Raw genomic sequence first — 17,826 nt, forward strand, 5'->3', positions numbered from 1 at the left:
AGCCCATTATGAGTCCTGATCAATGCTCTTTAAGAAGCACACATGTCCTGCTTGTGTATTGGATAGCATTGTCCTTAAGTATCCTTTGGGGACACTGGCAGCATTGTTTCCATATTTGTGTCCTTACTGACTTTCTGATATTTTGTTCATTTATTAAGGTACAACTGCTGACTTGGTATTGGTTATTTTCTTGTAGTTTTATTTGTTTTTCTGTCATGTTGAACTTCTCTTACTTACCTTTATACATCGAAGAGAAACAAGCAGTGTGTAAGCTGCTGTCCACTTAGTGACATTATAACTTCAAATATTTTATGTTTTATTCTAAAGTGTCATTGAGATTCTTCCATTTCTATGTCTGTGTTAGTTGACTGAATTATTTCAGTCGTATTTTCCTTCTTTTCAAAAGTCAAAGGTCTCATAATTTTTATTTGCATGCTTAGTATCAAGAATTTAAAGGAATTGCATAATTGTTTTTGTTGTATTCTTTTGAATCATTTTATTCTCATAGTCACTTATTTGTAAGTTAGTTTAAACTTTTTATGGTTTTTAAATGAATGCAAGATAGTTATCATTTCAGAGATAATTTTCTTCTCAACTTTTATGTGTTAGCTTTTTCCATGCCTGCGACATGCTCTGCATATTCAGGACCACCTCCTCGTTCTAGCTGAGGAGTGCTGAAACGACTTTGTCCTTCATTTGAAGTATGGAGGTTGTTTGCTTTATAAGTCTTTGGCAATGTTTTGCCTCAAAATTTCTTTTTCCCAGTCTTGTGGTGCTTTGCTCTTCAGTGACTCCAGGGAAGCAAGAGGCTTCCAGGAGCCCATGGTGATGACTTTAGCTGAAATACCCCAAAAAGGGGAGATACAACCTGTAGAGACCACCTCCAGTAGATAAGCGTGACCTCCAGCTGAGGGATGGGGCCACCCATGCTTCTCAAAAATTTAAACCTAGATCTTGGTTGCTGGTTCCATACCCATCCCTACAAAACCCAGAGGAAGTCCATCACCCAGGTACTCTAACAGGCTCAGGATCACAGGAGAACAGGATCACAGAGGAAGCTTGACTCCCAGGAGATTGGACACACCTAGGAGCACTGGAGCTCTGACACACTCAAGGTCACAGTTGAGACAACAACATCTTCCCCAACACCAAGCATAACTGGGACCCACAAAGGAACCAGGGAAACACAAACCCCCACCCAGACACAGGCATGGGTTCCTTCCAGGTTGTATCTGTTTCCAGAGCAAACTCAGGGCTCTGGACTCCTACTCCTGCAACACCCAGAGAAAGCTTGACTCCCTGGAGCTCTGATACAACCTCAGGAGGTTGGTCACACCAGGACTTCAGTATCTCAGATGCAGCTTGGATCCTAGGAGCTCTGACACACTTAAGATCCCAGGATCCCAGGATCCCAGGATCACTAAGACTCTGAAGAGTTCTTAAACAACCAGGATCACAAGAAGGACAGGCTCCAGTCAGAGACAGCTAGGGCAGGCACTAGAGATAACCAGATGGTGAGCGGCAAGTGCAAAAACAAAAGCAACAGAAACCAAAATTACTTGGCATCACCAGAGCCCAGTTCTCCCACCAAAGCAAATACTGAATATCACAACACACCAGAAAAGCAAGATTTGGATTAAAATCACGTCTCATGATGGTGATAGAGGACTTTAAGAAGGACATTAATAATTCCCTTAAAGAAATACAGGACAAAACAGGTAAATAAGTAGAAACCCTTAAAGAGGAAACACAAAAGCCCCTTAAAGAATTACAGGAAAACACAATCAAACAGGTGAGAGAATTGAACAAAACCATCCAGGATCTAAAAGTAGAAATAGAAACAATAAAGAAATCACAAAAGGAAACATCGGGAGATAGAAACCCAGGAAAGAGATCAGGAATCATAGATGCAAACATCAGCAACAGAATAACAAGAGTTAGAAGAGATAATCTAAGGTGCAGAAGATACCATAGAAAACATTGACACCAGTCAAAAAATGCAAAATGCAAAAAGCTCCTAACCCAAACATCCAGGAAATCAAGGTCACAATGAGAAGACCAAAGCTAAGAATAATAGGTAAAGAAGATAGTAAAGATTCCCAACTTAAAGGGCCAGTAAATATCTTCAGCAAAATTATAGAAGAAAACTTCCTTAACCTAGAGAAAGAAATGCCCATGAACATACAAGAAGCCTACAGAACCCCAAATAGACTGGACCAGAAAAGAAATTCCTCCTGTCACATAATAGTCAAAACATCAAATGCACAAAAGAAAGAATATTAAAAATAGTAAGGGAAAATGGTCAATTAGCATATAAATGTAGACCTATCAGAATTACACCAGACTTCTCACAAGAGATTATGAAAGCCAGAAGATCCTGGACAGATGTCATACAGACTCTAAGAAAACACAAATGCCAGCCCAGGTTACTGTATCCAGCAAAACTCTCAATTAGCATAGATGGAGAAACCTAGATATTCCTGACAAAACCAAATTTACACAGTATCTTTCCATAAAACCAGTCCAACAAAGGATAATAGATGGGAATCTCCAACACAAGGAGGGAAACTATAACCTAGGAAAAGCAAAAAAGTAATCTTGCAAACATTCAGAAGAGGATAGACACAGAAACATAATTCTACCTCTAACAACAAAAATAACAGGAAACAGCAATCACTACTCCTTAATATCTCTTAATATCAATGGACTCAATTCCCCAATAAAGAGACATAGACTAACAGACTGTATGTGTAAACAAGACCTAGCATTTTGCTGCTTACAGGAAACTCACCTCAGTGTCAAAGGCATATATTACCTCAGAGTAAAGGGTTGGAAAAAGTTTTCCAAGGAAATGGTTCCAAGAAACAACCTGGAGTAATCTTTCTTTCTTTTTTTTTTTAAAGTTTGAAATTATATGCTTTAATAACAATTATTATTAATATAAATGACAAAAGCCACAAAATATGTTGAGACAAAAAGCACTCTTGTGTTATATCTTTTGACATCTAAAAAGCACTTCATTATTTAATTTTCTTCTCTCTAAATTTTGTTCTTTGTGGTTGGTTTACTAAACAAGTATCTATTAAGCTTTCACCATGTACCCAGTATTGATCAGACATTGAGGATATTAAACTGAATAGAAAGGGAGTCTAATGTTTCTTACTCACTACTCATTTAGTGTTTTTATTTTTTTTACTTTATTAGAATACTTTATTAGTTTTTATAATCAAACCCACGTAGATAAGACCTTACATATTTAATACAGTGTGTTACCCCTGTACAAATGGAAAAAACTTAAGTTCAACATTTCTAGACCAATATGGCTGTTAATTTCTGTACAGTGCCAACTCAACACAGTAAACGGGGATACTTTTTTCCAAAGTTGACAGCACAGCTAAAGTTTCAAAAAATTCAAATTATATATCTGTATATATATATTTATATTTATATAAAAAGACCAATAATAGCAGTGTGTTATGCATCAACAGCAGCAACAGCTTTTCCAGGTTCTGCAGTCATCTGAACAAAACTGTAGAAACATCCAGCACACTCCATTGAAAAAAAAAAAGTAAAAAAACAAAACCCGAGAAAACAGCACAGTTCTGTTACTCTTGTGGTACCTGGCACCATTTTTTTTTAAATTATCTTCTCAATCATCATCTGGAAAGAAAACATTCTGAGCAACATCATTAAAAACAGCTCTGATAAAGCACGGTCACTACTACGTATCATAAAGCAGGTACAAGCTATTTTACATCCACAGAGGTATGATACAGTACTGTCCTACATCTATAATACTAGAGGATACAATTTAAAAGGCATTATTTGAGACTTGATTCTACTTTTCCAGCAGAGGGCACAAAGGATGGTGTGACACAGCTTTGTAAAGAAACATACTCTAGACAAGATTTCCTTTCACTAGTGGCACAGTTCTAAGGATTCATTCTCTCCATGAATGTCAGCTAAAACCGTTATTAAAAAAATGAAATATCCCTAGAACAAAACCGTATAACCACCGGATTCACATGAAGATGACCTAGTGGAGACAAGCTGGACCTCACCTTACCAACAAGCTATCAAATCTGTTATGTTTAAACAGTGAGACCTCCAAGGAAGGAGATGCCAAGTAGTGCTTCAAAGCTTTGGACCACAATCAAACACAGCATCCTTTTCAACAGAAGCAGAAGCTCATCTGAATATGCTCAAGGATGCTGACATCAACATTTAATCATCTCCTCACTCATCCAGGAAGAAGGGGAGATCAGTTACTACTGTACTTTATTGTGTTCAACCAAATCACCATGTTACAAAAATAGCAAGCTGCCATAATAAAAAATAAGGCTCCTCTATCCAGCACCAGATAGCATCATTTTACTTTCAAGCCTAGAAATTGCACACTTGTATATAAACCAACCGAAGATGAGGATTGAGAGTTCATCTTGGTGGATTTTTCCTTTGATGAATATGAAGTGTCCTTCCTTATCTTTTTTGATGACTTTTAGTTGAAAATTGATTTTATTTGATATTAGAATGGCTACTCCAGCTTGCTTCTTCTGACCATTTGCTTGGAAAGTTGTTTTCCAGCCTTTCACTCTGAGGTAGTGTCTGTCTTTGTCTCTGAGGTGTGTTTCCTGTAGGCAGCAGAATGCAGGGTCCTCATTGCGTATCCAGTTTGTTAATCTATGTCTTTTTATTGGGGAGTTGAGGCCATTGATGTTGAGAGATATTAAGGAATAGTGATTATTGCTTCCTGTTATATTAATATTTGGATGTGAGGTTATGTTTGTGTGCTTTTCTTCTCTTTGTTTTGTTGCCAAGATGATTAGTTTCTTGCTTCTTCTAGGGTATAGCTTGCCTCCTTATGTTGGGCTTTACCCTTTATTATCCTTTGTAGTGCTGGATTTGTAGAAAGATATTGTGTAAATTTGTTTTTGTCATGGAATATCTTGGTTTCTCCATCTATGTTAATTGAGAGTTTTGCAGGATACAGTAACCTGGGCTGGCATTTGTGCTCTCTTAGGGTCTGTATGACATCTGTCCAGGATCTTCTGGCCTTCATAGTTTCTGGCGAAAAGTCTGGTGTGATTCTGATAGGTCTGCCTTTATATGTTACTTGACAATTTTCCCTTACTGCTTTTAATATTCTTTCTTTATTTTGTGCATTTGGTGTTTTGACAATTATGTGACGGGATGTGTTTCTTTTCTGGTCCCATCTATTTGGAGTTCTGTAGGCTTCTTGTATGCCTATGGGTATCTCTTTTTTTTAGGTTAGGGAAGTTTTCTTCTATGATTTTGTTGAAGATATTTACTGGTCCTTTGAGCTGGGAGTCTTCACTCTCTTCTATACCTATTATCCTTAGGTTTGATCTTCTCATTGAGTCCTGGATTTCCTGTATGTTTTGGACCAGTAGCTTTTTCTGCTTTACATTATCTTTGACAGTTGAGACAATGATTTCTATGGAATCTTCTGCTCCTGAGATTCTCTCTTCCATCTCTTGTATTCTGTTGGTGAAGCTTGTATCTACAGCTCCTTGTCTTTTCTTTTGATTTTCTATGTCCAGGGTTGTTTCCATGTGTTCTTTCTTGATTGCTTCTATTTCCATTTTTAATTCCTTCAACTGTTTGATTGTGTTTTCCTGGAATTCTTTCAGGGATTTTTGTGATTCCTCTCTGTAGGCTTCTACTTGTTCTCTAAGATAGTTCTTTATGTCTTTCTTGAAGTCCTCCAGCATCATGATCAAATATGATTTTGAAACTAGATCTTGCTTTTCTGGTGTGTTTGGATATTCCGTGTTTGCTTTGGTGGGAGAATTGGGCTCTGATGATGCCATGTAGTCTTGGTTTCTGTTGCTTGGGTTCCTGCGCTTGCCTCTCGCCATCAGATTATCCCTAGTGTTACTTTGTTCTGCTATTTCTGACCGTGGCTAGACTGTCCTATAAGCCTGTGTGTCAGGAGTGTTGTAGACCTGTTTTCCTGTTTTCTTTCAGCCAGTTATGGGGACAGAGTGTTCTGCTTTCGGGCGTGTAGTTTTTCCTCTCTACAGGTCTTCAGCTGTTCCTGTGGGCCTGTGTCTTGAGTTCACCAGGCAGGTTTCTTGCAGGGGAAAAGTTGGTCCTACCTGTGGTTCCGAGGCTCAAGTTTGCTCGTGGGGTACTGCCTAAGTCCTCTCAGCGGCGGCAGCAACCGGGAAGATCTGCGCCACTCTTTCCGGGAGCCTCCGTGCACCAGGGTTCCAGATGACGTTTGGTGTTTTCCTCTGGCGTCTGGATGTGCACAGAGTGCAGTCTCTTCTGGTTTCCCAGGCGTGTCTGCCTCTCTGAAGGTTTAGCTCTCCCTCCCACGGGATTTGGGTGCAGAGAACTGTTTATCCGGTCTGTTTCCTTCAGGTTCTGGCGGTGTCTCAGGCGCAGGGGTCCTGCCGCTCCGGGCCCTCCCCTACGGGAACCCAGAGGCCTTATACAGTTGCCTCTTGGGCCAGGGATGTGGGCAGGGGTGGGCAGTGTTGGTGGTCTCCTCTGCTCTGCAGCCTCAGGAGTGCCCACCTGATCAGGCGGTGAGGTCTCTCTCCCACGGGGTTTGGGAGCAGAGAGCTGCTGCAGGCCGGGATCCGAGGGTGTGGAGTAATCTTTCTAATTTCGCATAAAATTGACTTGGGTCAAAAGTTATCAGAAAGGAGAAGGAAAGGCACTTCAAACTCATCAAAGGAAAAATCCACCAAGATGAATTCTCATTTCTGTATATCTATGCTCCATGCAAGGGCACCTACATTCATAAAATAAACCTGACTAAAGCTGAAAGCATATATTGCACTATACACAATAATAGTGGAAGACTTCAACACCCCACTCTCAGCCATGGACAGATCATGGAAACAGAAACTGAACAGAGACAGTGAAACTAACAGAAGTTATGAATCAAATGAATTTAACAAATATTTATAGGACATTTCATCCTAAAACTAAAGAATATACCTTCTTCTCAACACCTCATGGTACTTTCTCCAAAATTGAACATATGATCAATCACAAAACAGGGCTTAAGAGTTACAAGAAGATTGAAATAAACCCAGGCATCCTATTAGATAGATCATCATGGACTACAGTTGGTCTTCAATAACAACAAAAACAAAGAAAGGCCACATACACATGGAAGCAGAACACTGCTCTACTTAATGATTACTTGGTCAAGGAAGAAATAAAGAAGAAATGAAAGACTTTTAAGAATTTAGTGAAAATGAAGACACAACATACCCAAACTTATGGGACACAATGAAAGCAGTGTTAAGAGGGAAAACTCATAGCTCTGAATGCCTCCAAAAAGAAACTGTAGAAAGCATACATCAGTAGCTTGACAGCACACCTAAAAACTCTAGAACAAAAAGAAATAAATTCACCCAAGAGGAGTAGATGGCAGGAAATAATCAAACTCAGGGCTGAAATCGACCAAGTAGAAACAAAAAAAAAAAAACCCAAAAAACAAACAAACAAACAAACAAACAAACAACAACAACAAACCTATACAAAGAATCAACAAAACCAGGAGCTGGTTCTTTGAAAACATCAGTAAGATAGATGAATCCTTAGTCAGACTAACCAGAGAGCACAGGGTCAGTATAAAAATTAATAAAATCAGAAATGAAAAGGGAGACATAACAACAGAATCTGAGGAAATTAAAAAACCATCAGATCCTACTACAAAAGCCTATACTCAACAAAACTGGAAAATCTGGATGAAATGGACAATTTTCTAGACAGATACCAGGTACCAAAGATAAATCAGGATCAGAGAAACCATCTAAACAGTTCTATAAGTCCTAAAGAAATAGAAGCAGTTATTAAAATTCTCCCAACCAAAAAAATGCCCAGGACCGGATGGGTTTAGTGCACAATTTTATCAGGCCTTCATAGAAGAGCTCAAACCAATACTGTCCAAACTATTCCACAAAGTAGAAACAGACGGAGCACTACCAAATTCCTTCTATTTCCCTTATGAATAACTATGTAAAACTACTCAGTATAATTCTTGCAAACCAAATCCAAGAACACATCAAAACCATCATTCATGAAGATCAAGTAGGCTTCACCCCGGGGATGCAGGGATGGTGCAATATATGGAAATTCATCAATGTAATCTATTATATAAAAAACTCAAAGAAAAAAACCACATGGTCATCTCAGCATCTAATGATGCTGAGAAAGCATTTGGCAAAATTCAATACTTCTTCATGATAAAAGTCATGGAAAGATCAGGAATTCAAGGCCCATACCTAAACATAGTAAAAGCCATATACAGCAAACCAGTAGACAACATCAAACTAAATGGAGATAAGCTTGAAGCAATCCCATTAAAATCAGGGACTGGACAAGGCTGCCCACTCTCTCCCTACTTAGTTAATATAGTACTTGAAGTCCTAGTCAGAGCAATCAGACAACAAAAGGAGGTCAAGGGGATACAAATTAGAAATCAAAATATCACTATTTCCAGATGATTTGATAGTATACTTAAGTGACCCCAAAAGTTCCATCAGAGAACTACTAAGCCTGATAAATAACTTCAGCAAAGTGGCTGGATATAAAATTAATTCAAATAAATCAGTAGCCTTCCTCTACTGTAAGGATAAACAGGCTGAGAAAGAAATTAGGGAAATGACACCTTTTGCAATATCCCAAATAACATAAAATGTGTGTGACTCTAACCAAGCAAGTGAAAGATCTGTATGACCAGAACTTCACGTCTCCGAAGAAAGAAATTGAAGATCTCAGTTGACAGAAAGATCTCTCATGCTCAAGGATTAGCAGAATTAATATAGTAAAAAATGGCCATTTTGCCAAAAGCAATCTACAGATTTAATGCAATACCCATTAAAGTTCCAACTCAATTCTTCATAGAGTTAGAAGGAACAATTTGCAAATTCATCTGGAATAACAAAAAACCTAGGATAACGTAAACTATTCTCAACAATAAAAGGACTTCTGGGGGACTCACCATCCCTCACCTCAAGCAGTATTACAGAGCAATAGTGATAAAAACTGCATGGTATTGGTACAGAGACAGGCAGGTAGATCAGTGGAATAGAATTGAAGACTCAGAAATTTACCCACACAACTATTATCACTTGATCTTTGACAAAGGAGCTAAAACCATCCAATGGAAAAAAGGCAGCATTTTCAACAAATGGTGCTGGTTCAACTGGATGTCAGCATGTAGAAGAACGCACATCAATCTATTTGTATTGCCCTGTAGAAAGCTCAAGTCCAAGTGCATGAAGCACCTCCACATAAAACCAGATACACTCAAAGTATTTATGTATTTATTTATGGATTCATTTATTTAATTTATTTATTCATTCACTTGTTAAAAATTATTGCTTTGGGCCTAGGGAGATGGATCAGAGGTTAAGGGTGTTTGTTGGTATTGCAGAAGCCCAGCACCACAGGGTTGCTTACAACTGTCCCCAACTTCAGTTCTGAGAAGACTGATGCCCTCTTCTAAATTCCAAGGCACCAGACATGTACCCGATAAACATAGATTCATGCAGGCAAGACATAAATAGAAAAATAAATCTAAAAAGTTTAAGAGGTGGTGCTTTGGTCTTTGTATATGCTATAGGAAAATTCAGTCCAGCCAATTATCCTATCTATCCCTTCATCAACATATTTTGTACTGAGTTGCTCAATGATTTATTTTCAGTATTGTAATGTGTGGTACATTATTAACTGTGGTCAAAATTGTCAAAGAACTAATAAAAACATATTGTTCAGTTTTAGCCTGAACAATAGCATAAAATGTGGAGATTTTGCTTTGGTGTTAGGAGTTTAATGGACTTAGTAAAGGAAATGGTATTTTCAATACTGAGAGAGAAACAACGACAGAAGGAACTGGAACCACAAGCAAGTTTGATAAACTTTTCTGAAGTGGATTAAAGAATTGGAAAACAAACACATAGATGTTTAGCCTCATTAATGATCAGGGATACACAAAATAAAACTACAGCATGATTGTAGAAGTAAAATTACAAAGAAGCAAATTTATTTTTGAGTTAAAATTGTTGCTTTTGGGCTGGAAAGATGGTTCAGAAGTTAAAGTGTTTGTTGCTATTGCAGAGGACCTCTGTCTGGTTCCCCACACCCACATGGTGACTTAGAACTGTCTACAACTCCTAAGGATGTCTCATTACCTTGTCAACAAAGAGTTAAATGTGTTGAGGATGCTGATAAATTGGAATCCTCACTTGTTGCTCGTGACCAGAAAGGAGGGCTCATCTTCAGAAAGTTAAGTTTGGCCATTTCTCAAAGAACTAAACAGAAATTCCACTTCTGGGTATCTCTGAACGAGCTGAATAAATGTGAATTAAACAGTGTAATGGTTCACAGCATCACTATGAATAGTGGTCAAAAGATGAAAGTACAAATATCCATTGTATCGTATGATAACTGGATTCACAAATGCAGCCGTGTATACACACAGCTGGGTGTGACTCAGCCACACAAGGGAGCAAAGACCTGTTATAAACGACAAGGATTGGGTTTGAAAACACCAAATGAGGTGAAGAAGAGCAGGTATTTCTTTTATAGGTCTACTTATATGACATTCCTGGAGCTTGCAAATCCACAGGTAGGCAGCATGTTAGTGGTCATTGGGAGCTAAGAAAAGGAGAGGTTGCTTAATGGAAATAAGATGCCTGTAGATTTTGTCATTGATTAAAATATTCTAAAATTACATAGATTCGAGGTTGCAGGATTCTGTGATTATATCAAGCACCAATAAAGTAAATGGAAAAAAATACATGAACTGTGTTATGTGAATTTAATCTTTATTTAAACTTTTATTAGAAATTTATGATGTTTCTCTTCTCCTTAAGCTTTGAGACCATTTCTAGTGTGTTGCATAAAACTTGCAATGCTCATTTTATGGTTTGTGGCATTGTTGTAGCCACCACACACTTGAGATCTGTCATATCTGGAATTAAAAAAATGCCTATTTTTTTCTCTTTTTAAAAGAAATAAAATTCATGTGGATGTTTTGCCTGCGCACGTGTCTGTGCACCACATGGGTGCAATGCCTGAAGAGGAAAGAAGAGAACAGCAGATCCCAAGGGACTGAAGTTGCAGATGAGTGGGAACTACCATGTGTGTTCTGGGAACAGAACCAAGGTCCCACGTAAGAACAAGCGCTCTTCCCAGCTGAGCTATAGCCCCAGCTCCAGGATGAGAGATCCTTAATTTTCATTTTAAAAAGTTGTTTTAAAGATTTGTCAGAATGAAATCACCATGGCTTTGCTTTATTGTCTAGGGTGTTTCGAAGAGACATGCCCACCCTGTGTATATGTTAGAATAGGTGAAGCAAAAGACTTCTAAAGGAAAGAATTCTTTCCTTGCTGTGTTCAGTGGCTCATCTCCCATTCTGTGGGCTGTGTCCTTTCAATCAAGTATGACTTCTGAATATACCCCCAAATTTTCAAAAGAGAATATGGCTTTGTATAGAAAGTATTAGTTTGAGGTTCTGATATTGTGTCTCTCTGACCTGCCACTTGCCTTCCTGGCAAGTTGGAAATGGAAGGAAGGCAAATGAAGCCCTTGGGACTTGCATGTGACCAAAGCTTACTTTCTAGGGCTCTGGAGATCATGAGTATGACATTGGCTCCTGATATGTGTGAAGTCCACACCCTGCTAAGGCGGGCTGATCAAATGGGAATCATATGGCATTTATTCCTCTGACCTAAGACCAATTTGAAAAGTTGGTAACTTACCACTTATTTCTTCTTCCTTTCTTTCTGACTTCTACACATTTGGAAATTTTAGCAATGAAAAGGCTCGTGACATAAATTATGTGCACATCTAATTAGAGTAATCTTCTTTTCTAATCTGTATGTCTGCTGGGTCATTCCTCCTTTCTTTTATATAAGAACAAAAAATATATATTCATTTTCTTATATTTATATAAGTCTTTCATAGGTTGGATCATTTTAAAGGCATGTGATTCACTTTCTTTGAATTAAGGCAAGGACAAAAAAAAAACCGAATGCAGAGTTAAAATGAGAGTTCTCTTTTAACTCAAAGGAGTATAGTCTATATCACAGATCTATGTATTTGTACGCATGCACACACACACATTTCATGTGCACCCATATATGCACACTTATATACATACAAAAGGAACTATATACATCAGTATACTTATATGTATATCACTATGAATTATATACCCAAATTCCCACTATATAGAGAGAAGGCTTCTTTACAGAATTGTTTCCTAATTCTTTGACTCAAAACTCTTCATCAGAACTCGACTGAAGGCGGCTTTCACATCCTTGTTCCTCAGGCTGTAGATGAGAGGATTCAGCATTGGGGTGACCACAGCATAGAAGACCACCACCACCTTGTCTTGCTCAGCAGAAGCTGTGGAGGTGGGCTCCATATGTGTGAAAAGGGCCATCCCATAAGACATAGAGACCACAGTTAAGTGGGAAGCACAAGTACCAAAGGCTTTGCGGCGTCCCTGGGTAGAGCGGATCTTTAAGATGGCAGCCACAATGTGGGCATAGGACAGAGAGACCAGGCAGCAGGGCACCAGCAGCACCACCACACTAGAGGCCAGAATCACCACTTGGTTGAGGGTGATGTCCACACAGGCCAACCTGACCAGTGCCAGTGTCTCGCAGGCCACATGGTTGAGCACGTTGTGCCCACAGGTAGGAAGGCGCATGGTGACCGCTGTCTCCACAGCAGAATTAACTAAACCCACAAACCAAGAGACGCCTGCTAGACCCATGCAGAGCCTTGGGCTCATCACCACTGTGTACCGTAGTGGATCACAGACAGCCACATAGCGGTCATAGGCCATGGCAGCCAGCAGCAAGAACTCAGTTCCTCCTAGGGCCAGAGCGAAGAAGTGTTGGGTCCCACATAGAGCAAAAGAGATGGTCTTCTTCTCCATGAGGAAGTGTGCCAGCATCTGGGGGACCCCACTGGAGGTATAGCAGATGTCTACCACTGACAGGTGACAGAGGAAGAAGTACATGGGCAGGTGGAGTCGTGGGTCCAGTGCAATGAGCAGGACAATGAGCCCATTGCCCAGCAGAGTCAGCAGGTAGGTGACCCCAAAGAGGACAAAGAGTCCAGCTTGGATGTGTTTGTCACTGGAGAGACCCATGAGGATAAACTCACTTACCCAGGTTGCATTGTCTTTCTTCATGGAGCAGCTGAGATTGCTGGCCAGGAGTAGGGGAAAGAGAGGTCAGAGGGGGCAAATACAGGTGTCAAGATAGGTTGTGCACTGACTCCTAGGTTAGGATTTCAGCTGGACCTGGAACACAGCTTGGTGCTTTAAGCTGGTGATTAGGGAGGAACATATCCAAAACAATGGAGAAAAGATTTGGCCACTGACACAAATACATGAGATTTGGGGGAGTAAATCCCTACTTTACTTGTCCCTTTTCATTTCTAGGACTCTGCAAGTTGAGACAATATAGGGTGTAGGTAATCTGCCAATGTAGAAGGATAGAACAAATAAAATAAATGATGGAAAAGAGTAGTGCTAGAGTTAAAAAGGAAACAAAGGAAAAAAAAGTCAGTAAGGAAGGTATCAAAGTGGACAAGGTCTTACAGCCAGAATACAGCAAACACAGAGGCGAATGCCAGCAGCAAACCACTGAACTGAAAATAGGACCCCCGTTGAAGGAATCAGAGAAAGAACTGGAAGAGCTTGAAGGGGCTCGAGACCCCATATGTACAACAATGCCAAGCAACCAGAGCTTCCAGGGACTAAGCCACTACCTAAAGACTATACATGGACTGACCCTGGACTCTGACTTCATAGGTAGCAATGAATATCCTAGTAGGAGCACCAGTGGAAGGGGAAGCCCTGGGTCCTGCTAAGACTGAACCCCCAGTGAACTAGATTGTTGGGGGGAGGGAGGCAATGGGGGGAGGACGGGGAGGGGAACACCCATAAAGAAGAGAAGGGGGAAGGGGGATGTTTGCCTGGAAACCGGGAAAGGGAATAACACTCGAAATGTATATAAGAAATACTCAAGTTAAAAAAAATTGTCACATAGAAAAAAAAACAAACAACAACAACAACAACAACAACAAAACAAAGAAACAAAGTGGACAAGGTCTTAATGACAATAGGGCAAGTGGAAAGAAAGGTAGCTTCTTCCCTGTCAAACAGTAGCAGCTAATGTCTTATATGTACTGCTGGGCCTGAGATGATGGGTGGCTCAGCATTTCCTTGAAACATTTTGAAAGCATCCGTTCTGCTCCTCTTCTTTCTCCCAATAAACTCCAGTGAGTGATAGTGATAGTGTGGAAGAGAATCTTCCCACATCCTCCTCATAATCATCCACCTTAGGAGGCATCTCTCGTTGAGACGGGTATCTGCTGTGTACTGGGAACAGTGTGAAGCTTCCTGTCAGTGAGAAAAACAAGGCAAAATTACAAGTCCCACCCTCTTGGTTCTTATAAATTAACCAGGGACACAGAGATTAATTTTAAAAATTACAAACATTAATTAAATTGTGTTGCGTGCTATGAAAAGAATAAATTCATTCCTTGGATAATTAAATTTCAGCCTTTGTAACTAAGTTATCATTGTTCCTATTCCTTATATTTTTATTACATGTAACTTGCACTGTACATTTTGACTATTTATTTAGATGTTTATGAAAGTGTCTGAGTTTTGAATGAACAAGGGGAGGCAGACATATTGATACCAAGCATGAAGTGATAAAAAAGCTCTCAATCCTTTTCACTGTGGTGAATTCTCCTTATTTATTTGAGTTTGCATTTGACTATCTACAGTCCATCATAGCTGAGTGGTTACTGAGAAAATCCAATTAAATTCCCTCAGATTTCTTACTGGCAGTATGATCTTTAGGTATGCTTCTTTTACTCAAAATAGTTAATGGGTCAATAATTCATTTATTGAATATAGCAGGCTTCATGCTTTCATCCAGTCTTTATAAAATCTTATCTTCCAATACTAAGACTCTGAGCTTTGAACATCAGTGTTTCACAGAACCAAATAGAAAATAAAAAATATTGGAGTTTGGTGTATTCCTTGGGAGTCGATAAACTGGTTTGTACATACATAGCTAAACAATATAAACACTACAAATTATCATTGACACAGCTAGAGTAGAGCCAAAGTATCAAACCAGTGAGTTTTGATGAAAAGGATGACTCCATTCTGATTTTCTTTGGTTCAAAGAGTGGTTAGAGTCCCATCTAATTGTTGGATGGGGAGAGTAGAGTGTTGCTGGGCATTGCAGACAGCTCTGGCCTTTCTTTGGTTCTGAATTGTAGTGACCAGAAAGTATCACAGTGAGAACCATGAAGGGTAAAAAGTGGCTTTGGGTTCCCAGTAAAAGTTAAGGCTTAGGGAGGTGCTAGCTGGGATTTAGAGCTGCATAGCAGTTTGAGGCCTGTTCTTTAAGTCTTCAGAGAGAGTGGTTGAGTTTGGACTTGGTACCACTTCCAGGCCACTTTGTTGCTGTACAAAGAATGCCCATCTGTATCCTAGTGGGAAGGATCTAGATTTCATCCAGAGTGCAGTGAACCCTGCTAGAAATGGAAGGGTTCCCTCTTACTTTCCACATAAAGAATCCAAGGGGCAAGGTGAGGTCACCTGCACAGGTCTCAAATTCACCTGAGAACCAATATGAAGCTCAGGTATCACCTAGCACATTAGTGCGAGGCAGAGGGGCTGTTGGCAGATATAGTCCAAGGAAGAGGATGCTTGAGGGCCATGGATGGTGGGGTCAGACTGGCATCTTGCCTTCTAGAACAGGGGATGCTCTCAATGTACAGCCAGGGAATCCCAGCTCCCGCTTGCCTACTTGAGCCGTGAACCTGCTCTGTTACAGGCTTCTTGACCTTTGTATTCCTATTTTTTTTCCACTGGAATCATGGGAGCAACAAAAATAAATAATACTTTCTGTAAAGTCTGTCAAGTAAGGTCAGATGAATCAGTGAACAGAAATACATTTTGGAAAAGCACTCTGTAAATCCTTACTGGACATTTTTCCTGCTCTCAGAGAGTTCACATCACTTAGGCTAATTTATTCACTAGCCCAAAGACAAGTGACAGAGTGACATACAGAAGATCAGAAAGTTAAAAGAATGGGGGAGGAGCACAAGATCATTTATAATAACTCCTAGTGATTAAACTTAATTTCAACCCCTTGTTGTAAGACATTTCAAGAATCTAGGTCAAATGTGTATATAGTCACTGTCAGCATCATTGCTATATGAAAGTCCCACCTACTTGTTTTAGTAATATTTGATGTTGGTTTTATGTAAAGATCAACTCTTTATTTGATCAATGGCCTTGTTCAGATATTTAGAAAATTTCAGTTCACCTTTCTGTATTTGATAAACATATGCTATATACTTGGTAGGACCTGACCAGTGACAGGAGCAGAGATTATCAGGGTCCAAAAGTGATCTCTCTCTCTCTCTCTCTCTCTCTCTCTCTCTCTCTCTCTCTCTCTCTCTCTCTCTCTCCAGACATTCATACTTGTATTAATTATGGAAAGGTGGTTGTGTCAATATGCTCTTATTAGAGGAGATTCCAACATCCCCTCAGTAACTGAAGACAGGTCCTGGCTGTGTCCCCAGGCAGTAGAAACACAGAAGTTATCAAATGGAAGTAAGTAAACAACCAGTGTTTGCTTCTCAAAACTGGGAGCAATGAAAAGAATGGTAGGACAGCGGGACCAATTTTCTGCTCAAATAAAATCTTGTCTTTTATCTTCGGGTCTCTAAGCTGATTATCACATTTAGGTCACACATAAACATTTTTGTTTTGCTTTTTGTTTTTGTTTTTGTTTTTTTTTCAGTTGGGAATGGGAGTTCAGTAAATGTCATTTCTTGTCTTAAAGACCAAAGGTCTTATGGATAAAGGGGCATATCATTAGTAGTAGGAAAATCAGTTGGGCTAAGAATAAAAACACTGTCCTCTGATGCATGAGCCTCTTTCCAAAGTCTTTCATCATTTCTACAGTGTGATGTTCACTAACTTTTTAAACACCAGGTAAGTATTAAACCTGCTTTTTTTCTTAATAACTATGCTTTAGACATTGGACAGTTGAGAATATTTATTGTCTTTCCTTTACGAAGAGCTGTTTTCTACAACATCCTTTGGATCACCCATCAACTCCCTCCCTTGTCCACTCCTGTTCACCCCAACTTCACAGGTGTTTTAAGGTCAAGAAAATAGCAACCTTTGATATCCAAAATTTTCTTCTAGGAGTGTTTATTTCTGGTATTTAGTGCATTGCAGTTGTATTTTCTGTTTCACAATTGACCACAAAGGAGGACTATGGACTGACTTATATAATCTAACTCACAATTTAAAACATGTGGAGCTGCAGCCAATGAGAACAACACACTAGTGATTACAAAAGCAGTTCTGGCTTCTCCCACAGGTTTGGGCTCCATCATCTCACTACCTCTTTACAAGTTTCCCTGTGGGTGAGTCATTGATGCAGAGTACTCACCTCAGGTTAAGGACTCAATTTGACTGGCTCATCTCAAAGAAAGTCCTTGAAGAACTTCTCTTTTGTCTTTTTAGACATGGAGATCTTACTCTATTAGTCTGGGCTGATAACTTTCAGAGCTTGGGAATCTCCAGAGGGCAATTACTTACTTTCGTTGTGTTCTTTTACACTCTTCCTCCACTTACATCTCTGTTACCAAGCTTCCCTTCTAAAGTTCCCTATGGAATCCACATTTTGAAAGCCTGTTACTCAACTTTTAATTGTCCTTGTAGTTTCTGGGCTAATGACACTGTGTATGGCTCATTTTAGACTTGGCAGGAGTCTG

General features: G+C 39.5%; 1 protein-coding gene and 1 long non-coding RNA gene across 4 annotated transcripts in view; one reads left to right on the forward strand and one right to left on the reverse strand.

Annotated features, from left to right (window-relative positions):
- The window catches only part of LOC120102261 (uncharacterized), a 257,361-nt gene that overhangs the window by 98,526 nt on the left and 141,009 nt on the right, over positions 1–17,826 (forward strand). The window lies entirely within an intron of this gene.
- On the reverse strand, positions 12,254–13,195 carry Or2r11 (olfactory receptor family 2 subfamily R member 11). The gene is given in 1 exon segment (NM_001001004.1): positions 12,254–13,195. A coding segment is annotated over 1 exon segment (942 nt).

The sequence above is a fragment of the Rattus norvegicus genome, chromosome 4 (assembly GCF_021556685.1).
Source record: "Rattus norvegicus strain SHRSP/BbbUtx chromosome 4, alternate assembly SHRSP_T2T, whole genome shotgun sequence".
NCBI lineage: Eukaryota > Metazoa > Chordata > Mammalia > Rodentia > Muridae > Rattus > Rattus norvegicus.